This window comes from Gymnogyps californianus, chromosome 8 (genome assembly GCF_018139145.2).
Source record: "Gymnogyps californianus isolate 813 chromosome 8, ASM1813914v2, whole genome shotgun sequence".
NCBI classification, from domain to species: domain Eukaryota; kingdom Metazoa; phylum Chordata; class Aves; order Accipitriformes; family Cathartidae; genus Gymnogyps; species Gymnogyps californianus.
In genome coordinates this window covers 8,444,755-8,470,788 of record NC_059478.1, presented here as the reverse complement: position 1 = coordinate 8,470,788, position 26,034 = coordinate 8,444,755, and the positions used below count along the sequence as shown (strand labels likewise).

Here is a 26,034-nt window from a genome sequence, read left to right as displayed (position 1 = left end):
AGACTGAACATTTTCACATTCCTGCCAACAATAAATGTTTCAGTTCTGTGTATTGGAAGAGGGTGGGGGTGTGCATTTGCATTGTAATTTCTGGGCCATTAATAAACAAGGTGACTGTTAGGCAACATCTAATAAGTATTTTTAAATTGGCAAACCTGAATAAACTGGGGCCTAGGCAAATTGGCAGGGAAGATCTGTGGCCTGCTCTTGAATTTCTCTTTCTTGGAATACGGGGGGAATTCCAGGCAAATGTAAGTGTGCAGCTGATACAGTAGCTGGAGATGACAAATGGGAGGATATTGGTAGTAGCAACACAGTTATTTAAGAGTCTTCACTCAAATAATGGAAAGCTGCTGCAAGCTAGGGAGGGAGTTGATGGTGTCAGCCAGAGGGGGGAAAAAAACCCAAATCAAACAAATCTAATCTTATTCTCTGATAAAGGGCGGTCTTTTGGTGCTACATACATCGTATCAACATTTTAGGAAGGGTGGTAAAAGCAAGTTATAAGGAAGTGTAAAAAAAAAAAAAAAGCTTTCAGTGCTGGAGAGTTCTTACTATAAGAGAAAGGGGAGAAATAGTTTATCAAAAAGAAGATTGTGGACTGTGACCAGTACTCTGTGGTTGCACATGTGCACTCGTATGCCAGCCTGGGAGAAACTAGCTGGTGCTTAGTCATTAGGTTTTATCTGTTGAAGAAACTCAAAATAAGAATTAATGACTTTGAAACTTAAGCTGAACAATTTCAGCTTAAAAGTAAACCATGCAATTTTAATCAGGAAGATGAGTAAGTGTTGAAACAAAATATTGATGCAAGTGGTAGGTTCTCCAGATCTTGATGTCAAAGCAAGGTGGATTTGGATAAATAAGTACTTTAGTAAATGTGACTTGCAGAGCTTCCTATAGATGTGACTGTGAAATTCAGTATCTTGTGAAACTGACTTCATACTTAGTGGTCCGGTGGTCCTTTTCCTTAAAACTCCCTGATATAGTGTGCATTTGTTTTCTTCCCTCCAATATCTCCGGTCATTAAAGCATTTTATTGAAGTATTTATTTTGTTTCTTAAAAAAACCCCAATAACCAACAGCCAAAAAACCCCAACTATTTGTTGTTGTCTGTGGAAATACCTGGGGGTAGGAAAAGGAGTATTTTAGGTAGAGGAGTCTCAAGAATTCTATTCTTCCTCATCAAGTAATATTCATTGCATAATTCTATAGGAAAGAATTAAGTTCTACTGACAAGAGTTACTTTGCTGCTGGCCTGCTGACACGGCTTTGGCCAAGATTTTCTTGTGAGGCCATCTTCTTTCTTCTTAGTCCCTCTGGCTGCTCTGCAGGCAGACCTTCATTCTTTCTGCTTCTCACATCCTCACAGATGTATCTTCATATACTGCAGGCTGCCTGCTGGCTCTCACACTGTACCTTTCCAAAGTTATTTGCAGTTCAGCTCCTGCATTGAGGTTGTGTATGGATGCCAGTTGTCTTTTGCCTAATTTGATGACAACGTTGTTGAAAGTTCTCAGGCTCGAATGACCTCGAAATAAGAAGTGGCAGTCAAGTTGGACTACAGTGGTTATGTTGTCTGTGCAAGAGTCTTCTTGTGTCCGAGTGTCTGAACTTTTATTAAACTTGTGTCTGTCTGTGCATCAGGCCAGTTTTGCACTGAAGATGTTGATGAATGTCAGCTCCAGCCCAACGCTTGTCAGAATGGAGGTACTTGCACCAACCACAATGGCGGCTATGCCTGTGTCTGTGTCAATGGTTGGAGCGGGGACGACTGCAGTAAGAACATTGATGATTGCTTCACTGCCTCCTGTGCTAATGGATCGACTTGCATTGATCGAGTGGCTTCTTTTTCATGCATTTGTCCAGAAGGAAAGGCAGGTAAGGACAGAAAATTTGCATAGGTCTGGCGCTTAATTGACAATACTTCCTGAAGTTTATGCATTTGCTTGAAGTGGTGTGTTTATTTTACACGCTTTGTGACCAAACCAGGAAGAACAAAAGGAAACACGTGCTGTCCATGAGCAAAAACCTTTTAAACCTCTGTAGCTCAGGACAAAGAAGTGTTTGTATTAGGCTGGAAGACAAACTTATTACAGTTTAGATTGCAAGGAAAGCAGATCTTTTTCTAGTGCTTAGCAGGACCTGTATTTGCCTGAGAAGTTATGCATGAGGGTGACTTGCTCTATGCCACTTACAATAATTGTACTTAAAAGTCTAGAAGGCAAATTTAGATATTTTTGCATGAGTGAGGATGCCCTTACTGGTATAGTGGAGAATTTGCTTTTGTAGGGTAGGTAAAAATGTGATGGTCTCCTAACTACTACCTGGAAATACAAGTGATCAGTCTATCTGAATTGAGGAGGTGAGCTGCATGTGCACCTGTGTTTTCAGCTGTCAGAAATACCATCATGCTGGTTAGAGAAGGGTTAGTTAACTGCTCCAAGGAAGAGAGTATGGTAAGCCATTGTACTGCTCCAGAAATGCTGGAGACACCTCTGAAGTCACAGAATCTATATTTAAATATAATGTTTCATAAGTGTGTGGTGAAATCCTTGTGGTAGTCTATACGTTGAAGCCTATAAGATAATGCTCAAGCTTCTGGCTGTGGGAGTCTCTATTTGAAGTATCAGGACAGAGTATTTGATTGTGTAACATACAGTCTGACTGCTGTATTTCACTTTTTTGAATGAACCCTTGGATGCTTCTCTAGGTCTTCTGTGCCACTTGGATGATGCATGTGTTAGCAATCCATGCCAGAAGGGTGCTCTGTGTGATACCAATCCTGTGAATGGACACTACATCTGCACCTGTCCTCAAGGCCATAAGGGAGCAGACTGCACTGAGGATGTGGACGAATGTGCAATGGGTGAGTTTCTATGTGCTATTTGTGAGAACATGAACAGGGAGTTCGGTCGGTTGCTTTATGAACTAACAGAGGGGCAAGAATACACATTTTTGTCATAGCTTCTCAACATAAATGCGACTCCTTTCCTGCTCTCCCCCTTCCATTTCAGTGTCCTTAGATAAGTTTTAAATCTTGTGTGAGACTTGGGGCAAAGGGCTGAGTCAGAGTAGCTGTCCACGTTTGAACTGTTAGCCTCTGGAATATGAAAAGCAGCGAGATGCTTAACTGTTTTTCATTATGCAAGAGAGCTTTAGCATTGTGTGAGGAGTGCACGCAAACAGATGCGATAATTAAGCTGACCCTTAGAACTGCAGTGTACAACAGAAGTACCGCGGTTCATGTGGGAGTTGTTGCTGCTCATGCTTTGGCAGAAATATATCAAGGCTGTTTGACAGCCAGAATATGGCTGGATCTTTTGAGTGCCTTCTGAGACAGGTGACCACATGGGCTTTTAAAGCTGTAGTTCTCTGATACCATGCTGTTGTGTTGGTTTAGGGATTAGCTGGACTCTCACAGACTTGCTTATAGTTTTCTGAGTGCTAGTTCATGCTTCTAGAGTGTTATGCATGAAGGTAATACCTAACCAGCACTCATGGAAGTGTTGGAAAGAAACTCTTCTTTGAATTTCGGTCCTCAGTCTGCCTTGGGCAAGAGTGCCATTCCTTTTTGAAAACACATGAAGGACTAGTTTGGTTGTTTTGTGGCTGTGGCGGCATCTTGTCAGCCTCAGGAGTGAAGTAAGTGTAAAAGATGATCTAGAGATAAAACCTTGAAAGCATCATTAATTCTCTAATCCCTGCCACTTGATGCTCTCCTCTTAAGAACTGTCATGAGTAGTAACGGACCAGCATTGCTCCTTTGGTCCATTGGTAATGATGGCAATCTTTCTTCTTGCCTCTGACAGGCAGGTAACTGCCACATGTTTTCTTCAATGAGAGCAGCCTTTCCCCAGAAGGATGAACAGTCTTTCCCTGGTATTACTTGCCAGAAAGGAATGACCACTGGAAAAGACCATGACTAAGAAAGAATACTGTGGCTTTCCTGCTCCAAGGAGAGGTTTTGACACACGCGTATATATTTTTCTTGCAGCAAACAGCAATCCGTGTGAACATGCTGGGAAGTGCGTAAACACAGAAGGCTCTTTCCACTGTGAGTGTTTGAAGGGCTACACAGGACCTCGCTGTGAAATGGACATCAATGAATGCCATTCAAATCCATGCCAAAACGATGCTACCTGCCTGGATAAAATTGGAGGATTCACATGTCTCTGTATGCCAGGTAAGGGGAGTTTCTGACAAAGACGGGGCTTCCAGCAAAGGAAAAAATCAGAAGGCAGAGCACAGACAGGCTTGCCAGCTCTGCTGAGGTGGAACACAAAATTGCAGAGGGGTGAGGCTAAATGAAACGGTGAGAGAGAGCCTGCTGTGGTGGCACCAGCCAAGAGGACTTGGCATTTGTGTGGGGGAGGGAGAAAGCAATTAGAGGACTGAGAAAGAAACCAACCTCTACATCAGCAAAGGAAGTTAGCATTCTGAGCTGGAGTATATGTGAACATATTTGTTACTATACCTGGTAAAGTGCATGTGCAGAAACTTAAGTTTGTGAAAGCAAAGCAGGTGCAAACTTTGAGTGACTGTGTTTTGAGATATGTATGTGATGATTCTGGATAATAGTATTTGGGTTTTTTCTCTGCTTAAAATACCCCAAATGATGCAGGCGGCCATTGACCTGAGGAAATAACTGTAAAAAAAGTTACTTGATTTGAAATCGTGCTTGTAAAATTTACATGTCCAGCGTACTAATGACCCATGTAGTCTGCTATTTCGCTTTCTGATAGAAAGTGGTAAAAAAAAAAGGGTGCAAGTTGCCAGTTGCACAGTCTTATAAAGTATAATGAAAGAATTGTGACCCCTGCAGGTGATCAGCTGATACCATGAAAACTAGAATGAGTTTTTATTAATATCTAATCTGTTTTGAAAGGTGGAACTCTAGTCCCAAGTATTTCGCCCTTCTTAATGTTTTTCTTTTACTCTGTCATTAGCTAAAAAGCCTTGAGCTAAAATTATCTGCTGTGTTTGTTTCTTTACCTTTTACCTTATATTGGTGCATACCCAAATATATCGATATCTTCCAAAGTGTTAAAACATAACCCCTTCTCATCAAGTGGAAGAAAACATTAGATGTGAATTCAACACAAAGTTCTCCTGTTACTGCTGATTAAGTGAGCATGTTCAGCAATGGTGAAAAATACACATTCAACATCCCTTGTTAACCTCTGGCGTATACTCTTACCTCATGGGTTCTGTCCAAACTGCAAACTTGCAATGAAACTGGGCTTAGACTTTCAGCGTTGGTAGAAGAGGCAGTTATACTTTCAGGGCACTTTCTAAGGTTTTCAGTCACCTCTTCTTATTTATTTTTAATTTTTTTTTAAAACAGGTTTTAAAGGTGTTCACTGTGAAGAAGATATTGATGAGTGTCTAAGTAATCCCTGTGTGAACAATGGAGAGTGTCTCGATAAAGTCAACCGCTTCCTCTGTGTCTGTCCTCCTGGTAAGTACTTGTTTGTGGAAGCTTCCTGCTTCACCTTACCAAGAACTGCATAGATAACCAGTGAGAGATTGCAGGTGGTATGTTTCTTGTGAGTTTCTGTTGTCTTAGGGCAGCATCTGTTTGAATGTGTGAGTTGCAATCACTGGTAAATAAGAATAGACATGTATTGGTTGCAATAGTATTGTGCCTGTAACTGCGTAAGTGTTGAGAAACATATGGTCTCATCTTAAAGGGTAGTTGGCAGCATAACTTCTGTTATTGTGGATATCATAGTGAGATATAGATGAGTAATTCTAAATACATTTTAAAAACCAGAGCCTCTGCATGCTTTTTGTCTTTTTCTGAGGTTTTTGGGCAGAAGCCATTTTTGCATCAGTATACTTTCTGGTGCTTGCATGAGGAGGGAGGTGGATTTGGTCTCCACTTTAGAAAAGAAGGATAAATGCTGAGCTGAGGGATCGATGTTAGCTATAGGGTAAACGTCACTTGTTTTCCTGATGGCTTACAAAAAGTTTTGAGTTGAGAATACACTTGAAAAAAGCCTGCTCTGCATCCCTTCTTATTGACTAATGATATTCTGGCTCCTCCTTTGGTTTCTTCCTCCAAGAGACATTCCTGGAGTTTTTGGTTGGGTTTTTTTTTTTTTTTTTTGAAGCACCTAAGGATCTGCATCATCTGGCAGAACCTGTTGATAATTCGTTAACAATTTCAAGAAGTGTATTGAAGGATACAGTGCTATATTGTACCGCGTTTCACGCTGCAGTAGTAACTCTAGTCTGAAGGCTCTAGTGATGTATGCATTATTGTTTCATTTTAAGTTACTTGCTTTGGTTACTTGAAAGTTTTTATTGGTGGCCTCTCAATTTTATAGACAGGCATACTGTTCAGTGGTGGACACCACTTGTGCTCCATCTGCTTTATTTCTGTTTGACTTGGCCATCTCAGTTTTCAAGCTGAGGCTCCTTTGACCTGGAGGATAGAAACTATGTCTTGGCTGGTGGTTTGGACGAGGAACCAGTCCACCCAGGGTGTGGTGTGTGTGCTTAATGATGCAATTGAGTTTATATTTACTGAGCTTATATTTGGGTGGTTTTAAGGATTTGCTAATAAGTAATTCCTGACAGTGCAGCTATTTAGATTAACTACTTCAAATTACTTCTGGATTTTCATCTTTTTTCTGCCTTTCAGGATTCAGTGGTGCCGTGTGTCAGATTGATATAGATGACTGCTCCAGCACACCATGTCTCAATGGAGCCAAATGTATCGACCATCCCAATGGCTATGAGTGCCAGTGTGCCACAGGTTAGTCTGGTGTTCAGAGCCCCTGGACTGGAGATTGCATGTAACCTAAATACATAAGGGGGTCGTCAAAGAAGTGTCAGCATTCTTTCTTTCTTTCTCTGAAATACTGCTCATTTGTTGTGAAGCTTTCTCTAGTCCTTTGCGGCAGAGAATAGTATTTAAGTACAGAAAGCCTTGTGACAGCAGTAAGTTCGCAATTGATGGGAGTTCTGGCCTCCCTCTTTCAGCGCCATCTCTTGCTTCCCAGAAGGTGACAGCTTCTTCTGTATTGAGTGTGGAATCCACGAGTGGAAAAACAGCAGTGTGAAGCCTTTTATCTGTGGCTTACCTTTCTTTCTTCAAGTCAGATTATATAGTATACGGTTGAAGAACAAGAGATGGACAGAGCAGTACTACTGTGTATTCTGATTTCTGTTGCGTCAGGCTATTTTACGTCAAAAGTGGAAGATTGAAATGCAGTAAAAATTGTGTCCACTGGAAGAAATACCACACAATAGCTGCCTGCCAGAATGTAGTTAAAATGATTTGTCAAGCATCATACAGAAATTTTGAGAGCGCTGTGGATGGAACTGAGGTGGTTTTTTTTGAATGCACTAAATTCCTTTACTGCTTGGTTAATTACACATTTAGAAATGTCAGGTTTAATTATGGGATTTTCTTATCTTCAGACCTCTAGGAGTGCTGTAGATATATTTTATCTTAATTTTGACATCTGGTCAAATAAGAGGGTTCAGAGCTGTTACACTCTAATTCTCAGTAAGGAACGACTTTTGGTTGCTTTCAGTTACTGGTGCCTGATGCATTGCTCATGATGCAGATTCAGGCGTGGTATGCATTGGCTTTAGCTCTTCCATTAGGGAGGAGGCTGAACAATTCCTGGAGCTACCTTTGTCCCAGAAATGTTGGCTAGACTTACGTGCAATTTTTCTAATTCTGAATCATTCCAGTAATCAAATTGTTAGGGCAAATTTGACTTCACTAATTTATTCTGCACTGTACAGAATATAGCAGAGATTAGCCTAAAAATTCCTCCCCAGTCTTTTCACACACACCCTCTCCCCCTTCCCCAAAGTGCCTGAAGAAACAATGAATTTGTTGGAAGTAGGGGAATGCAGTAGTTCTGATCAGGAGAGGAATAATTATTGTTGTCAAAATTCTTGTTTTGATTACTGCATGTGGCAGAATAAGCTGACACTTGCAAAAAGAAGAAAAAGCTCAAATCTTCTCCAAAGTTGGAAACTATCTTTAGAAAGTCTTTCTCAAGCTGGTGTGTGGTCTGGTTGCTTTCATTCACGGAGAGTGCAGAGCTTATCGGGCCTAGGGGGCTTTTGGGTCGTGTAGTGGAGGACAATGTGGAGGGCTGCGCCTTGAAAAGCATATTCTGAATTTGGGCACTAAACTGCTGGAACCACTTCAGTACAGAAATCCTAGGTTTCCCAGATGAGGAGGGAAGACGACTGCTTCCATGAAGGCATGTGATGTATGAAGCATTTTCAAGGAACAGGCTGAAAGCAACCAAATGTATGTTACTGAAGCAGCAGCTCTTACTAAAATCCTTGGTTAGTATTTTGGCTGAAAATGGAAGAGGGACTCTGTACTAGGGCTTTTTTCCATCCTGAGGGATTCTTATGTTCTATATTCAAGTGGGTTTTTTCTAGTCTAACTCTTGCCTGCAAAGAGGGAAATGGTATCTCAGTAAGGTATGTTCAGTTAAGAGATTGAGAAATATATCTGATCTTTAAGTGGTTCAGTTGAGCTACAATAGGAGGCAAGGTAATAATTTTTTGAACGAATGTATGCTAAGTATTATATTTAATATTGACAGTCTTCTGTAAGACTGAAATGTGGAATTGATCATTGGGACAGGTCAGTTACTGGAAAATAATGTTTGAGTATGTTCTTGCTCTGCTAATCTCATTATGAGTGATATGTGTTCCCTGAATGGTAATCGCCAGCTGCCGAAGTGATTGAAAACTGCAAAATGTTTGGCCAAATGCTGTACAGATAGCTCTATTTACTGCTTGCTTTTTGTCTTTTCTTTCCCTTCTGGCATTATTCCACTTCTCCTTCCCAGTGGTAGATCATGGCTTTTCTTTTCTTGAGTTGTCTTAGGTCTTTCGTCTTTTCTTTGCCTATGTCCTCCTTTTTGTTTCTTTGCCACTGTTCGTCCTCTTACCGGTTTGTTTTTCTTCCTTCCCTAACATCTTTTTATATCCATTTCTCTAACTAGCTTCCCTTCCCTCTCCCCACCTATTTCCACACCCATTCATCCATGCATACGTTCGCAGAACTTGGAAATGTTAGCCGTCACCTGGTATGTTTGACCAGAGAAATAACCACAAACCTGTATGAAAAATGGGGAGCCTGTTATCCACTTATAATACTCAGGTGAGAATCACTCTTCAGCTGTTGAAATTCCCTGCAGCTTGGTTTGTATCAGTCTCCAGTTGATGTTTGAAATTTGAAGTTCTACCTTCCTAACCTCCAGCTGCTGGAAGGCAGTTTGAGCTGTTGCTCCAAAACCTCATCTCTGAAAACCATTTATTTTAAATGGTTTTATATAGCTCTGCTGTTTCATATAGCTCTGCTCCATCATGGAAAATGGGGCTCTTGAGGGAGGTGGTTGCTGCTCTGAGCTTCCTGAACCATTGTTTTAGCCCTTCTGGTGAATAGATTCTGTCCTTCTCTGTTGCTCAGGATGTTTCCCAGCTGAAGCAGAATGAAACAGGCCAAATTGCTGCTTGTTTCATTGCTCCTAACTGAAGAGGTTGCATGCAGTCTTTCATAAATTTGCAGTTGGTGCTTGATTGGAGTTACTGAAAGGTTTCCCAATGAGAGAGGCGAGAAACTTTTTAATAAGCAGAGCTGCAGAAGCTTTGACATGAGCCAAGGGAGTTCCCTTGGCAAGGTTTCTGTAGCGTCTTCATAGTAATTTCTCATACTAAAAAGTCAACCCCCCTGGTATTGTGTAGAGGAAATAATGACATAGTTTATACTGATGCGAGTAAATATTTCTCATTGAGATTTACATGTTTCCTCTCATTGCTACTGTTCTGAATAAACTGAAGGTAACCACTTCCAATGCCAGGATTCTCCATGCAAGATGTTGTTCTGTAATGCTGTGAGCAGTGGAAGAGTGTTGTTTTCCAGGGCTGGAAAATGGGCAGCAGTTGAGATGCCCAGTTACCCTTTGTGCTGTCTACCACTTTGCTGATTCTTGATATGACTCTTTCTATATTTGCATTATATTCACTGCAGCATCATACCAGTTAGCTTCTTAATTACTCCTGTTTATCATTTTTCCTTAGGTTTTACTGGCCTTCTGTGTGAGGAGAATATCAACAACTGTGATCCTGATCCTTGCCACCATGGGGAATGTCAAGATGGAATTGACTCATACACATGTATATGCAATCCTGGCTACATGGGTGCCATATGCAGTGAGCAGATAGATGAATGCCACAGCAATCCTTGCCTCCATCAAGGGCGCTGCATTGATTTGGTGAATGGCTACCAATGCAACTGCTTGCTGGGCACTTCAGGTATGTAAAGCCCAAGTGGAAGGATTGGATCCTAACAGAATTCAAGCATTTAATTATTTCTCATGTGTGCTAAATTTGCATACAGAGATAAGCTTATGGTATGAGAGTATCATTTTCACATTACTTTTCCTTGCTGAATTTTGGTGTGTTTGTGTGGCTTGCCTAACCCTCACTGGTACTGCAACTGGTCTTGGAAGAATTTACCTCCTCTTTACTCCTGAAATTCAAGCATGCAGAAAAAAAATAGGCATGGTGTTCAAAATGGTTTATTCTTTTGTTTAAACATTTAGTACAAGTTCAGGGTCATATTCAGTCAGCACCCAGTGACTCAGGTGACAATCCTTGGTGTTGCAGTGCTTCTGCATCATCACCTGTTTAAGTTGCCCCAATGCATGTGTAACTGAAGCAGGTGGGATTCTTAATTTGGCTATTTCTGGGAAATAGTTTTGTTGTTGTCTTTGTAAGATTTGGCTTCCTTATTCATCTAACTTTTTTTTCCAGGAGTGAACTGTGAAAATAACTTTGATGACTGTGCAAGTAACCCATGCATTCACGGGGACTGTATTGATGGCATTAATCGCTACAATTGTGCTTGCAAACCTGGATTTACAGGTAAAGTCAGCTACCCGGTAGCTTTGAGTTGTGTTGCAGATAGTTATCCAGGTAGCTAAGGAAGCTGTTCTTTGCACACTGACTGCAAGGGATTCAGTTAGTATCTCAGTAAATCCTCCTAATCTTTGAATCTCAGCGTCTTACATTACAGCATGTTCTACCAAGCAGAAAAATGGCCTAATCTGTGCTGTGAAATGCCATTCTTGTTAGGTAATTACGTCCAATTCATGGTTCTTGGTTTTATAACAAATAAACCCATGTGACTTTGGTTTATTATTTACAGCTTCTTTCCAGGGACAGAGAGATTGTGGACAATATAGAGAGGTGTTTGATTAGACAGTACCTTGGGCTTTGACCATGAACAGTATTTCTCCTTCTGTGAAAGCAAAGCATTAACTCAGTATTCTAATGAGCTGCTCTCCACTCCAAAGTCTCCAACTGAATAACCTGCTTTTTTCAGTACTTCTCTTTCATAGTGTGGTCTGTTCTGTTTCCTTTTTAAATTATAAAGACTTATCTAGTACAGTAAAAGTAGGGCTGAAAAGCTTTTAGGCACTTTTGGATCCATGCTTAGAACTGTAGATCTACGTCAGGACTATTTCTGTTGACTAAAGCTCATCTCAACACTGTTTATAATGGACTTAATATGTTTTGAGCCATGTAGAGTAATATGCTCATAAAATAATCGTTGTAAGGCAGTTGGTACTGTTTATAACAGTTTTCTCGTCATGTTTGTTACTGTTTATTACTGAATTATTCTAATTAGAATTGATCTGAAATGCATTAGAAATAGCACTAAGAGGTTTCATGTGTTTTGTGCTTTTCTCTTGGCATCTTTCTAAACTTATGACGCTCCTTCCTTCCTTTGGCTCTGGCATGGTGGTACTCTTTAGTCCCCAGCACAGGAAGAGGCATGATCCTGATCACTCTTGCCTTTCAGTCTTCTTTGTTGCTGGCATACCATATTTGTTATCCTACTGGACTTCTTACTGTTATGCTGCTAAAATAATTCAGTAATATGATGAATTGGCATATTCCAGTATTTAAAGAGCTGGCTTGCATGGGGTCGCATTACTTTGTCCTTTCCTTATGTTAAAAACGCTTTCAACTTACTGCAACATTCACTTTGTTTAGCTTTCCAGCCTCACGAGATCTTATGGTCACTACTTCAAGGATCTTGCAGTCGTAATCAGAGGCAGGCAAAACAGGAAACGGTGTTTTTTAGAGTCCCTTTTGCGCAATAAACCACAAGAACTATATTTACTGCAGACAGTATGGCGGTATTGGTTGTTCAAAGGGTAGGTACTTTCAAAGCAGAAGAGCAGGGCTATGACAAGTGGAGCTCAAGAGGTTTGTTCCAAGCATGATACAGTTGAGTGATTTTTGCCTTCCTTATCAATATTAACCAGTGATTTTTAGTAGAATTCTGTTGAGATTCTTGAATGGTTTGTAAATACTTGTTGAGTGTAAGTGCTGTTTTCCAGGCACAGAAAAGTACTGCATCTTTCAAAAATGCTTCTCTTGACTTCAGTTAAAGCACGGAGGCATGCAAGCTCTGTCCCGCTGCATTGGCTTTGCTGAGTTGTGTCTCAGTGTATGTTCTCGCAGACATGCAAAGTAAATGTTCTTATAAGAAATACTACTTAGTAAGTATTGTCTTTTTTTTCTAGGCCCACGTTGTAATGTAGACATTGACGAATGCACATCCAGCCCCTGTCATAATGGCGGAACATGTATAAATGAAGTCAATGGCTTTCGGTGTGTATGTCCTGAAGGTTACCATCATCCTCACTGTCAGTCACAGGCGGATGGCTGTCTTAGTAATCCCTGTGTACATGGCAACTGCACGCATATTACTAGTGGGTAAGTACTTATTGTCACATTAAACTTACCTGCTGCCTTCTATACTTTTTTTTTCTTGCTTTGGCTGGAGTTCCATCTTGACTTGAGGCTTCTGATTTTTCTCTAATTTCTCAGATTAGGCTCCAGACTTACCTGCTGCCCATGACATAATCACAGTAAGGTGTAGACCTTTAGTCAGCAGCTGCAGTCTGTGCTGTTTCAACATAGGTTTTTCTGTCCTGCATTGTATTCTTTGCTGTCTTTGCATGGGCATGTAGCGCAGGGTGGACTGCCACCGTCTGAAGGGAGGGTTTGGCAATTCAAGTGAGTAGAGTGAATGCAGTTAAAATAAAGAAATGGTTCCAAATTGAATCTTTGGGGAGCAGCAGCTATCTATTCCATCAAACTCTAAAAAGTTGAGTGTGGAGACTATCTTTGTTGGCTACTGGTGTTCTTGCTACCCAAATACTCTGTATTAAGGAACAGGCAGACAACTTTTGACACTAGGAGATAGAGTGATATTTGGCTTCGAACAGTTTGTCCCAGGCTGAGATTTTGTCAGCTTTAGTCACATTGTTGCATGCCTGAGAGAAAAAAGGAAAGCTCTTTCTGGCTATTTTGATGGTAGTAGTTGCTTCTGAATCTTCCCATCCAGGAAGACCAAATGCTGATTTCAGGAGCCCTGAATCAGACCTCTTTTCGGTAATGATAGGTCTGGGAACGTAGGGCCTGTGGAGTCAACAGGTTTGGGGAGGTAGGGCTTGTGTTTGTGAAACTTCCCAACTGTACGTGGAATAGCAGTGCCTCCCAGATGTGTGCTGCATCCTGGAAAGTGTTGTCAGCACTTGGGCAAGGAAGTGATTTACCACTGCGGGCAGCTCTGTAGGGCAGGATTCAGCACTTTCCCTGGAACTGGCAGGAAGGCAGCCTTTATTGCTAATTCAGCCTCCGTGTAAGCTTGGAAAACAAATGTTTTGGTTCATCTTGTCTATCATCTGTCACCTGCATTCATATTTGTGCCCATTTACACCTTACGCTCAGTGCCAGATAAAATAAGTCTTGTTTGCGTGACAGGGAGGGAGGCCAGTGTGTGTGTTGTGTGGCCTGGGTACAGGGTGATTCACCAAGTCCTTGGTTCTACGTCATATGGGTGGAGTGCTGCTCTACTTCAGATTTTGAAACATGATGGAGAAGATTGCTCCTGCTCCCAGCCAGCTGTTTTCATTTGTAACCACTACTTTGTATTAAATCCGTCTAGTTATCTTTGGAACCTATTGTTCCCCTCCACTTTTTTCAATCTTTTTTTTTTTTCCTGTCTTTGTTTAAATGTGTTGAGATGGTCTTATCAAAGCAGAAACATATTGCTGTTTCTGACCATATTGCTGGTTGACTGAGCGCTTTGTGAAAACTGTAACGGAGGGAAGTGTGGTTTTAAGGGAGGGTTTATTTTCAGTATCTTCAAAACTCTACAGCTAGGGTAAGCAATCTAAACGTAACTTAGGGCTCTCCTAAAGAGAAGTCTTCTGGTTTTCTCTCCTAAACTAATCTGCAGGAGAAACCGGTAGAGGAGTTATTTCAGAATGTTCTAAATTACTGCTGTTTTTGCCTTTAAAGGTACAAGTGTGTCTGCGACCCAGGCTGGATAGGAGATTATTGTTCAACAGAAGGGAACGAATGTAAATCAAACCCATGCCAGAATGGAGGAACTTGTGAGGATCTGTTGAATGGATATAGATGTACCTGTAGGAAAGGATTCAAAGGTGAAAATTCAGAGAGAAGTTTCTGTTTGCTTTTTCCTTTCCACTTCATTACACCCTTAGTGCCATTTTAATCTTTTCATTAAAATTCATGGAAATAGGAATCAAGAGGGGAAATGCCGTGGTTGTATGAAGTTAAATTACAGTCGGTTCATGTAGACATGATACAATAGTAGAATGCTTAGTAAGACCATATCTAAGCCTTGTTTGGACTGACTAAGAAATGTCCCGGTTGCAGCTCAGCTTAATTTTCTTTGTAAGAAAGTTAGACTGAGATACATAAATGCACTGGGAATTGAAGGGGCATTAAACTCAGAAATACCATGGCTGCTGTCTGCTTGTACCCACTGAGCCCATGAGGAGTGCTCTGATCTCCTTTTCCTTCTGCTGAGATTTTTCAAATATGGAAATGCTGTCCACTGCTGTGTAGGATGATCATGCAAGTTACAATCTCTTTATTCATTCTTCCAAGAAGCATCAAGCTCTTAGCAGCATACTCTCCTGTTTTTTCCCCTTCTGCTCTCCAGGTGTGAACTGCCAGGTAGTGGTTGCTCCTTGTTCCCCTGATCCTTGTGAGAACTCGGGAATTTGCCAAGAATCTCCTGACTCTGAAGGCTACACCTGCCAGTGTGCCCCTGGCTGGGAAGGTAATGTGGATGGGGAACGCTTTCAACGCTGAGCAGTATTGGCATTGAGCCTTTTGACCATTGGCTTATGAGGGGTCTTATTTCTGGACTCTCTATGTTTCAGGAGAGAGATGTACAGTGGATATCGATGAATGTCTCTCAAAGCCCTGCAAAAATCATGCTCTGTGCCATAATATTCAAGGCAGTTACCTGTGTGAATGTCGGCCAGGCTTCACTGGAGGAGACTGTGACAGTAACATTGATGACTGCCTTTCAAGTGAGTATCAGCAGATTGTTCTGTGTTTTCCAGTTTTTCCTAGAAATAATTTTGCTGTACTATTGATGACTGCTATTTGACAGATACTGAAAGTCCTTTTATGATCTCTTACCAAAAAGAAAAAAAACCCCAAACCTCAGCTTTGTAAGACTTGCATGTTTGAGGCAGTCAAAATCCATCATGTTCAGCTGCTAGAAATGGACTACCGTGTTCTAACTGATAGCAGGAGTTGTTCCCAGATTCTTAATTTGAAAAGGTCCTGAGAATTTACATACTTTAGTAAGGAGCACTGTTAAATGAAGAATTATATTTGCCTGAAATTTTAATACACCAAGTTAAAGTAACACTGCAGGGCTTACCTGTATTTCAACGTTAAGCTTGATTGAGGTGTGGTGGGAAACTCAGGTATAGCAGTCTTTCCTGAAATGTCTCTGTCTGACATTAATATTCTGGAAAGAGTGGGTCCTGTTGCTGTTCCAGTTAATCCATATTTGAAAGCAAATTAAGCAGCAGGAAGGCACTCTGTTCCGGAATAGGTGTCAGTTGCAGGAGGATAGCCCATACACTGATGAGTACTGAAATTGTTTAAAGTACAAGAAAGCAAATGTTAATTTCATGCCGTTGACACTGCTGTTTACAAGGGAAACCAAATACATAGTAACTTCTTTTTCTTGCTGGGCATATTCTGTATCATCATCAGATAAAATCAGAATCTCCTGAGAAGTGTCATGTGTTTTAAAGTTCATCTATTACTATTTGAAAACTGCTTTATCAAACCTTGGAGGAGTTCACAATGTTGTAATTTTTTAATTGGCTGGCTCTTTAAAAAAAACAACAAAAAACCACAACAAAAAACCCAAACCTCTATTTTTTATTAGAATAGCTTAAAAACAAACGGAAGTCTTAAAGACTTTAGGTATGAATTTAGACAGTTGTGTTTTGCATTGAAAAAAATGTAAATTTATGACTGCTGTAGAGAAGGATCCAAACAAATCTATTAGGAAAAGTTACCGTGGGAGACCCCAAAGCAGCACTGCTGAAAGAACTTCTAAGACATCTGGCTCAACCTGAGCTTTTGATTGCCTCTTTCTGAGCAAACAGGTACATCACAAAAAATGTCACGTTGGTGCATTCACCCAGAGCTTTGCTTACTGAAGCCAACAAAATTATTGCTTGTCCTGTTAGTTTTTATATGGGTGTCCGAAGATAAAAACGTTTATAAAGCATTCATCTTTCTCTCTTGAACAGCTGGGAAATCTCTCTCTATTCCTAAGTGTTCTGAGAGCTGTGAGATTCATCCCGTGTTGTCTGTTAGGCAGCACACCCATGAACTTGAAGAAGAATTTCAAATTACTGCTACAGCTGATTTCATTTAGCATAACAAAAACCTTCCATGGCTTGAGCCAAATGTCTTTAATCTATGAAGCAAACAAACCCTCCAACAACAAGAACTTATTGAAAAGTTGATACTCGAGTCTCCTTTTTCTGTCAGTAAATGTGCGGCACAGAAAATTAATGTGCAGCTTTTGGCTTCAGTCATAAATGGCTGGCTGCCATAGACACAACATTTTATAGCTGCCAGGGGTCTCGCTCTGAATGTGCTTTTTCTCTGCAGTAGTCAGGTGACCTTTAAATGGGTGCAGGTGTGTCTCTTATAACATAAATCTTTATCATGTGAGCATATTTCTTAGTCAGTAATTGAGCTTTAATTACCTTTCACATCTGTTCTCTTCATTTACCAGTGAACAGAATGATCTTCTACTTATGTTGAACTGCAAATTTTTGGTGGAGTCTATTTGCATTTTCCAGTTTGTATTTTAGTAGTACTTAAAGATAGTCATAGATTAAAAAAACCTGCTCTGTAACCTTTTTTTCATCCCCCTTCCTGTCTCCCCTTTTCCTCCCCCCTCCCAGTTTCCCTCCCTGCCTTCATATATGTAGGCTTTTGGTCTAGGGAATGCAGAGTAGAAAAGGAATCTGGCTTCAGAGGCAGTATCCGACAGAGGAATGTGGGCCTGAAATCCAAAAGTGGAAGGAGCAAAGCAGGAAGAAACTACTGAATGACAGAGATCTTTCAGGCAGATCGGTACTTGTGGAAGTAGAAGGAATACAGTAGTAGGGGGGGGCTTAGACCAAAAGATGATGATACACAAGTAGCAAGACCATGATAGGGATAAAGAAAATCTCAAGAAAATCAGAGGTGAGGAGAGTCCAAGGTGGTGTATGAATTTGTGAGCTTTTCTGCCAGCCTTTCCCCAATCAGCCTTTGATACTGGGAAAAATGCTAAGTGCTAACGCATAAGAGCTGATATGTATACTAATATACACACACACATTTGATTTGACTGGACTGCTTTCATGCTTAAAATTAAGCACACGAGTTCTTTCGTGTGTTGAGTGGTGTCTGGAAAAGAGAGAACGGGCTGAGTTCTCTCATGAATAGGACTTGGTAAGGAAGAAGAAACAGTTGCTGTGCTGTTTGTATTGTCTTTATCAGTAGGCATTTGTCAAAAAAGCAGAGTTTGAATTTTAAACCAAGAGACTTTGGGTCTAGTTTTGTCGGTTTTGATTGAACAAATCCCAGCAGAGAAACCTTTAGGCCCTAAACCTTGGTCTTGATCCACACCTTCTTGTGAATTCGTTATTGATAATGCTTTGCGATTATCTCTTCCATAAAGTGGCTCAGAAAAACTTGTCAGTAGTCTGTCACACTCTGGGCTGTGTGATACTTTTTTTCCTAAAAGCTACTACTCTAGGCCTGGCCTTTGACTGTTACCCATTTTAACACTTACTGTAATGTTTCTTAGATCCCTGCCAAAATGGAGCTTCATGTGTGGATGGGATAAACTCTTTCTCATGCATCTGCCTACCTGGATTTCATGGAGATAAATGTCAAACAGATACCGATGAATGTCTGAGTGAACCATGCAGGAATGGAGGCACGTGCACCCACTACGTCAACAGCTACGCGTGCAAGTGTCAGCCTGGATTTGAGGGAACCAACTGTGAGAACAACATCGATGAATGCACTGAGAGGTGAGATAACTTCACTGTGCTGCTGCACTGAGGAGCCACACAGTGTGTGCTCATGGGTTGAAGTCAGTCCTACTCAGAAGCAGTTTTCAATGATGAGGTTCTGTTTTCCTGCCTTTTGTCATTGAGACATACTTGTGATTCATGCAAGGAAAACTTGCTTACCTTGTGCAGGATACTAGCTGAAAGACAGTTGCCTGTCAAAGTTGGTCTTCAGTTTGCATGACTAGTTAGAAGCTTAGTTCCATTATAGGAGGAACATGACAGTGTTTAACAAACGTTAAGACAGTAACAGATGCTAGCTTATTAAAACATAAATTATTTATGTTTTAATAGACCACTATCATACAGAGGAGGGGAAATACTTGATTGGTTATGAACAGTTACTGTGTTGAGAAATAGAAAAGCTGCAAAAATGGAAGCAATGGCCAACTCTCAGGCAGGAAAATTAAATTATCCCTGAGTTGAGTTATTGACTGCAAATAATATGAAGCAGCAACCAGGAGGAACACTAAATCCACAAATTCTGTACTGGAAAGGTTTAATCATCAGAGGTCTTTTAATGCTCACAAATTGGATGCGGTTTAGCAGTGTTGAGATAAAACCTGAGGTCGTTCTAAGGGGGAGGTGTGGAACTGAGTTAAAATGCTCAACAGCTGGTCCTTATATAAATGGTTCACTTGGTAGTTTTAAAAGCTCTTTGAGAGTTAACCCTGTGTACCCATCATCTGCCTGCATCTTTATTTTAAGCTTCCTTAGGATTGATGTAAGTAACTTCAGACTCTCAAATGGAAACAATTTCTAATAAAGCTTGAAATGGTTAAAAAAAATAAATTAAAAAATAGTCTGTTCTAGTCTAGTTACCAGAAACAAATAAGGTGCCTAAATGCAAAGCTCTTGGTATTCTCATGTGTGTTCTGCACACAAAGAAAAGATCTTTCTTATCTTTTATAAAATTGCATTTGTGGGGGAGGAAGTATTTTAACATTTTTTGCTTAAGAACAGGATTGTGTCACTGATGAGGGTGTGTTTAATTTGCACAACAGTTGTTTAATCAAGTGCAGTATGTTGGCTGTTTTAGCAGAATGCCTTGTCTTCCTTGAGGTTCATCCTGTTTTTGTTCTCGTTATCAGTTAGGACAGAAACCAGTCTTGCAGGTATGAATGAAGGATGTAGCAATTTTCAACGCTCTGCCAAGCTAAACCAGTCACACCTTCTCAACCAAAATTTACTGAGCTATACTTAAGAGCGCCATGATGGTTGGCTAATTTGAATTTGGTTCAAATAATTCTTCCGTGTCTCGTGTGAGAAGCTGCCTATGAGAGAGTGCCATCTTCTTTTGAAGATGGGTACCTGATTTCAGTGAAACACACCAAGTGATTGACAGTTCCTCTGTCTTCTCTTCCTTGTTTTGCCATGAATGTAAACAGCAGTTTCTGCTCCCTGTAAAACAGAATTCAGCCCACAAGGCAGAGGAACATCTCTGATAAATAGGTTAATGTTGACACCTCTACCGTAATCATAGTCAGAATGTAGATACTTAAAACTTGCACTGGAAGTTCAAGGAAGTGAGTCAGTGGCTTCTCTCATGGAAGTACACTTTGACAATGCACAAAACAGATAACAAGCATGAATTCGTTTTGTGTACTTTATCAAACTTATTATCTTGAGTCTGATCTAGGGTTATTTTCAGAGGAGCAGGAGTTTCCTGGCAAGCATTTCTTTAGAAGGAAAAAGGAGTCAATTTTGCATGAGGCATCACTTCTCCTAACTTTCCCAGTCACTTCTCCGTAGGACACCTAATCTGGCACAATTTCTTATGATCAGAAGATTGGGGGGAGGGGGATAATTCCTTTGATCTGAATTCTGCCAGGCATGTATGAGTAGTTTTACAAATCAAGGACTTAAGGTTCTCATGAGAAGAGGAGGAAGGGATTTAGCAATACTAATACTTTCACATAATTTCAGTGAAGAACATGCTTGTGTTTTGCATGTTATACGAACTTTTTCCTTGAGAAAACATACCTGTGACTCCTTTGAAGCTTTAAAAAAAAGGCAAATTGTTTTGTTTCTCATAATTTGTAATACAATTGTAATTTGTAGTAAAATTTGTATAAAATTTATCAGTTTGAGCAAGCCAACGCCTGCCTGGTACAGTACTGTTTGTGGTCACATTGAAGCTGGGAAGATTTTATTAAATAAGTTACCTCCGTTGCTAATGACTCATTGCAACCCTGCTTTACTTTCTTTGCCTGCCAAGGTGAAAGACAGTGAGCTGGAGTCCCCTTGAATTGCTATTATCGGATTTATGCTTCTTTAGCAGGAACTTACCCGCGGTCAGAAGATCCTGTAATCTGGTTTTCGCCCTCATTTCAGTAATGTTTATGTGCTGCTTTGGCTGTGAGCTAATTGCATTTTGTCTCAATTTACCTTTGTTCTCATCTCTTGCAGCTCCTGTTTCAATGGAGGTACTTGTGTGGATGGGATCAATTCCTTTACTTGCCAGTGTCCGGTGGGGTTTACAGGACCCTTCTGCCTCACGGAAATTAATGAGTGCGATTCACATCCTTGCTTGAACAAAGGCTCTTGCGTGGACAGCCTAGGCACATACCGATGTATATGTCCTTTGGGTTATACTGGGAAGAACTGTCAGGTGGGTGACATTTTCTTGCCCGTTCTGCACAGGGCACTGTTGTTTGAACTGTCCAACAGCAGAAGGGACTGGGTTAGATGTGAGGTACCAAACGTGGCAGAGCTCTTGTTCCTTCAGTTCTGGTAAGAGGTGGTTGGCCTGTTAGCCCCAGGAAAAATAAGTCCAGCGCCTCTGTCTGACAGAGCAGGTGCCCCCGTTCAAAACTCTGGAAATCGAAAGTGTCTGTTTGCAAGGAGCAGAAAAATGCTTGGTTATTTATGAGGACAGATGTCATTGGAACTTTCTAGATTAGTTCTCTTCTTAAATGAAAAACAGCTGTTAGCTTTGAAAATGGCTGCATTTCATTTGAAGCATAAAATTGTCCTGATTGAAGGCAGAGTCCTGTATTAAAAAGGCCAAACAAACACAAAACAGAAAGAATATCAGTCTGATTAGCAGGACCTTAATTTAACTGTGGGTTTTTTTTTTTTTTTACAGGAAGGTGTAATTATTCTGGGTTGATTGTAGATTTTTTTCCATTAGAAGCCAGAAAATGTCTTGGGGCAGTAACTGACATGATTGTCCTGTTCACAACCTCAATAAAAAGCTCTAGCCTTACTTGCAGACTTAAGTTCAGGCAATTTACAGTTTTCCACTGTTGAGCATAGGAGCTGCAAACCCATACTGTAAATGACTGACCAGTACCTATTAAAAACCTTAAACTTGGCATATCACAGTGGAAACAGAATGCTGATTTAATTTTTCAAATCAGAGTTTTTTATTTTTATTCTATGCTTATCAAAACAGCAAGAATGATTTGAGACTATTTCTAGCTTTGGAACAGTAAACACTATATTGGCTTCCTTCATAAGTTGTCTGAGTGCTGCCATTTAAAAAAAAACCAAAACCTGTGAATTTCTTAAACTACTGGAAAACACTACAATTTTGTAAGAATTTTGCAACTGGCTTTCATGCCAATGTGCCTTTGTAAAGCAGTGGGTGTTAGAAGAAGCATTTTAGTGGCAGTGGGGGAGGTGCTTTTCCAGAAGTATGTTGCTAGACATTAAATTCTCGGGTCTGCTTCTAGGTATTGCTAATGGAGGAAGTGAATGCAAAGTAATGAAGTGATATAAAAAAGCAACCCCTCTGCTACCCTAATTATGCATTCTGGGCACACCACTTAAACCTCATTGCGAGAATTAGCATTGAGAGTGATCGTACAGTACTGTGAAGTTCAGTAGTTCCTCTTCTGTTATGTTTGCTTTGTTTTTACTTGAGAAAAGGATTAATGTTCCTGTCCCCAAATAAAATGTTGTGGATTCTCAGAAAGTCTGCGTTATGTTCAGAGAAGCTTGATCATAATGTATTACTTATTTTATACAAGGAATCAGAACTTTCTAAATTTATAAGTACTATTCAAAGCTGTATTGGAGAGATTTATAGATTACAGCTACACTGTAGTTCTTGTCTTAGTGGTAAACTGGCTTGACCTAATTAGCAAAGCTAAATAAGCAGCACAAAATCAGACAATGATTCATAAGTTATAGAATTTGCATGTAAAACAGTCAGCTACTCATTACAAATGCAGAAGCAAGAGGCTCGGTGTTTTTCTTATTCACGCTCAACTACATGTGATAAAACTTAATTCCAAGTTTCTTTTTGGTTGCCTGTGAGAGCACAGATTTTTCTACTTTAATCTTTGTGAGGAGACAGTTTGCATCTGAAAAGCAGAACTTTCTGCAATTGAAATTGCATTTTACAGCCAAAATTCAGTACTACTTGCTTTAAAAACCTCATCCTTCCCTCAAGTCAGCTTGAAATCAATCGAATAGCTGTATTACTTTGAAGACTAAGTGCTCAAAAAGGAAATGATGGTTAGTGGCTGGTTTATATTAGGTCAGACAGAGTTATTTTGGGTCCTCACTCCACTTTCATGTGATGATTTACTGAGTTTTAGTCTCTTTGTTTGGAAACTTTTTTTTATATAAGGAGTCAAGAAAAGCAGTATACTTTGGCCTATATTCAGTTCATAAAACAGTTGTGGGGTTTCAGTTGAATCTCAGAAGACAGGAGAACTCAGAGAGACCATGCTAGAGCAAATGGGGCCAAAAGCAGGTATGGTGAGCTAAGGACAAAAAGGAAAAGCAAAGATCAAAATGTGGAGTACATCTGTCATCCTCAAAAAGCAATGAAGATGGGGGGGAGTTTGGTAGAAGAAAGGGCACCTGTTACTGTTGATAGCTGGAAGCCTCCTACTAATGTGGAACTAGAAGCCTAGTCTGAAATAAAAGTGAATTTTCTCAAACCCAGCCAGCCAAAGATCCCTCTGCATAGCAAGGTGCGAGGATTAGCTTACTCTTGAAATGATGCTGCCATCTGGGGTTTACTTCTCTAAACATTTGTGCTTTCCTAGGCACATGAGCTCTTGAGACTGTCAGTGAAGCACCTGGCTTAGACTTGGGAATTACTGTCCCTTTCTTTCCAGTGCCACATGGAACCAGTTTTGCAGAGCTTCCTTTCTTTGCTTCTTGAACTTGTACTCCAAGTAGTGTTTCATATCATATATCATGTTGTGTTTTCTTCTCTCCAGGCACTTACGGATCTGTGCAACAAGTCTCCCTGTAAGAATAAAGGCACGTGTGTCCAGAGTGGAGCCCAGACTCGATGCGTCTGTCCATCTGGCTGGACTGGTGCTTACTGCGATGTGCCCAATGTCTCATGTCAAGTGGCAGCTTCACAAAGGGGTAAATAAGCATCCTCTGTGCTTTAACTGAAAACATTTCCCCATGTGTCATTAATCTGTGCCTCCTTTCTCCATATGCCTGTGAACACAGCATGCGTTGGAAATCCCAGAGAGCTTTGCCTCTAGGTGGTTGATCATGATCACTTCTAAGATAAAAAACTCTATGCAAGGTTGGATTTGGGAGTCAAGGCTTTCTTGATTCTCCCTGACATAAGAAGCTAGCTTCTGCCATAAAAATATTAGAAAAGAATTATTAAATATTTTATGAAGTCTCAGAGTTTCAGTAATACTGTTTTACGTGGACTGCCTTTTTGGAAAATACGTCAGCTATTTATGCCTTCTGCCAAATCCCAGGTAGGCCAGGTTTAAGACATGTTGTCCCTGTATAAGAAAGGCATCTTGTAACTCATGATCTTTGTAAGTATTTTCGCAGAGAACACGGGCTACTAAGTACGCTATTTAGCTATATAGGTAATACTGTGGCCCCCCAAAGTAGTAATTTCCTGTTTCAGATGATGTACATGTGAAAGATTCGGTTTTTAAGTGAATTTCTTCCTGGAAGGTGGCTTGTAGCCCAGGCTGATGGACAGGGTCATGCCATTTTCAGTCCAGGAAATCCAAACAAGCAGATTCAGTGTCAAAGGAGAAGGGTGTCAAGCTCCCATACCTTTTGCAGACATTCTAGGTACAAACATTGAACCTTTGTACTACAACAGTAGTACTTCAGATGTGTATTCACCAACCAGTGGTAAAATAATACAGCAATACGAATACTTCATGCCAGTGTTGATGCTGATGATCCAAAGGGGACAGAGCAGTCACTTCATTTGGAAGCCAGTTGTGGTTCTGACCCGCTGCAATTTAAAGAGTAACTCTTCAGTTTTTGAGTTTCAACTTTTCAATTTGTTGGGTCTAGCCATATTCATTCCTGGCTGAGCTACCAACACTGGCGGCAAATGTGTTTTACGTGTTTGCTCACTTGATTTAACTTTGTTTCAGGAGTCGCAGTGGACCAGTTGTGCCAGCACTCTGGTCATTGCCTCAATGTTGGAAACACGCACCACTGTCAGTGCCAGGTGGGTTACACTGGCAGTTACTGTGAGGTGCAGCTGGATGAGTGTGACTCCAGCCCCTGCCAGAACGGTGCTACCTGCCGGGATCACCTGGGTGGATACCAGTGCGAGGTAATGCACGGTGGTTTAGTAGGAAGAGGTCTAAATATTTAGAGCATTGTAATGCAAAGGAATCGAACGAAATCGGAAACACATGCAAGGGTAGAATAGCTTCAAAGAGGGGATAAAAGCAACCTGTACCTGGAAAGAATTTTTAATTTAGCTGTGGCAGAAGCAGTGCTCCTGAGAGGCTTTTAAGACTGAATTAGAGATGTGATTGTAAGGAGGTGTGGTTGATGGGCATTGGAGCTCCTTGCCTCTTTGGAGACAGACTTCTTATCTTGAAAGATTTTTTGCCCAAGGTGTGGTTTATATTAAAATATATGTAGAATGCATTACAGGAATGTTGTATTCTCCCTATTGGATGGGCAAAGTATACCTTGCCTGTCAGGGTAGGAGATGCCTTCCACTGCTTTCTGTTTCCTACAGCTGATGCAGAGAGCAATGTAGACCATGCGATTATGGTGTATCCACCTTCCTAAGCTTTTCAGAATGGTAGAACACCTTGGAAGCTCATGCCCAGAAGGAAAGGATGAGTTTTATGTAAACCTTAAGTCAAAACTACTAAGCCAGTCTCAGTGCTAAAGAGTGTCAGGATTTGATCGCTGTATTTTGCAGGAATAAAGGCACTCAAATGCAAACATGCAGTGTGCTGGTGAGTAGTCACGTGGTCAAGTTGTGTGCTTAAGCTGGCTGGCTGTGCAGCCCTTGAAATCACTTGCAGTTGTGTAGCTACAAAGGCAGTCATAATCTGTCCCATTGAGGGCTCGTTTTGTCTGTGTTAGCCTTTCTCAGATGTCTACTAATGTATCTGTTAGGAGAAGATTATTCACACTTATTTTTATACCGGCAGTGTGTGCCTGGATACCAGGGTGTCAACTGTGAATATGAAGTGGATGAGTGCCAGTTCCAGCCCTGCCAGAATGGAGGAACCTGTATAGACCTTGTCAATCATTTCAAGTGCTCCTGTCCACCAGGAACTCGCGGTATGAAGCTCAGCAATTAAGTGAATGTTACAAGAGTGAATTTTCCTTT

General features: G+C 40.7%; 1 protein-coding gene across 1 annotated transcript in view; it reads left to right on the top strand.

Moving 5' to 3' along the window:
• NOTCH2 (notch receptor 2) overlaps nucleotides 1–26,034 on the top strand; it is an 87,635-nt gene that overhangs the window by 41,285 nt on the left and 20,316 nt on the right. The window contains exons 6-21 of the mRNA XM_050900506.1: nucleotides 1,648–1,881; nucleotides 2,714–2,869; nucleotides 3,998–4,186; nucleotides 5,348–5,461; nucleotides 6,650–6,763; nucleotides 10,072–10,305; nucleotides 10,807–10,917; nucleotides 12,588–12,780; nucleotides 14,374–14,519; nucleotides 15,044–15,163; nucleotides 15,267–15,419; nucleotides 18,227–18,455; nucleotides 20,904–21,105; nucleotides 23,675–23,828; nucleotides 24,827–25,011; nucleotides 25,853–25,985. Of these exons, the coding sequence (XP_050756463.1) occupies nucleotides 1,648–1,881; nucleotides 2,714–2,869; nucleotides 3,998–4,186; nucleotides 5,348–5,461; nucleotides 6,650–6,763; nucleotides 10,072–10,305; nucleotides 10,807–10,917; nucleotides 12,588–12,780; nucleotides 14,374–14,519; nucleotides 15,044–15,163; nucleotides 15,267–15,419; nucleotides 18,227–18,455; nucleotides 20,904–21,105; nucleotides 23,675–23,828; nucleotides 24,827–25,011; nucleotides 25,853–25,985 (2,667 nt within the window). The remainder of the gene's footprint in view (nucleotides 1–1,647; nucleotides 1,882–2,713; nucleotides 2,870–3,997; nucleotides 4,187–5,347; nucleotides 5,462–6,649; nucleotides 6,764–10,071; nucleotides 10,306–10,806; nucleotides 10,918–12,587; nucleotides 12,781–14,373; nucleotides 14,520–15,043; nucleotides 15,164–15,266; nucleotides 15,420–18,226; nucleotides 18,456–20,903; nucleotides 21,106–23,674; nucleotides 23,829–24,826; nucleotides 25,012–25,852; nucleotides 25,986–26,034) is intronic.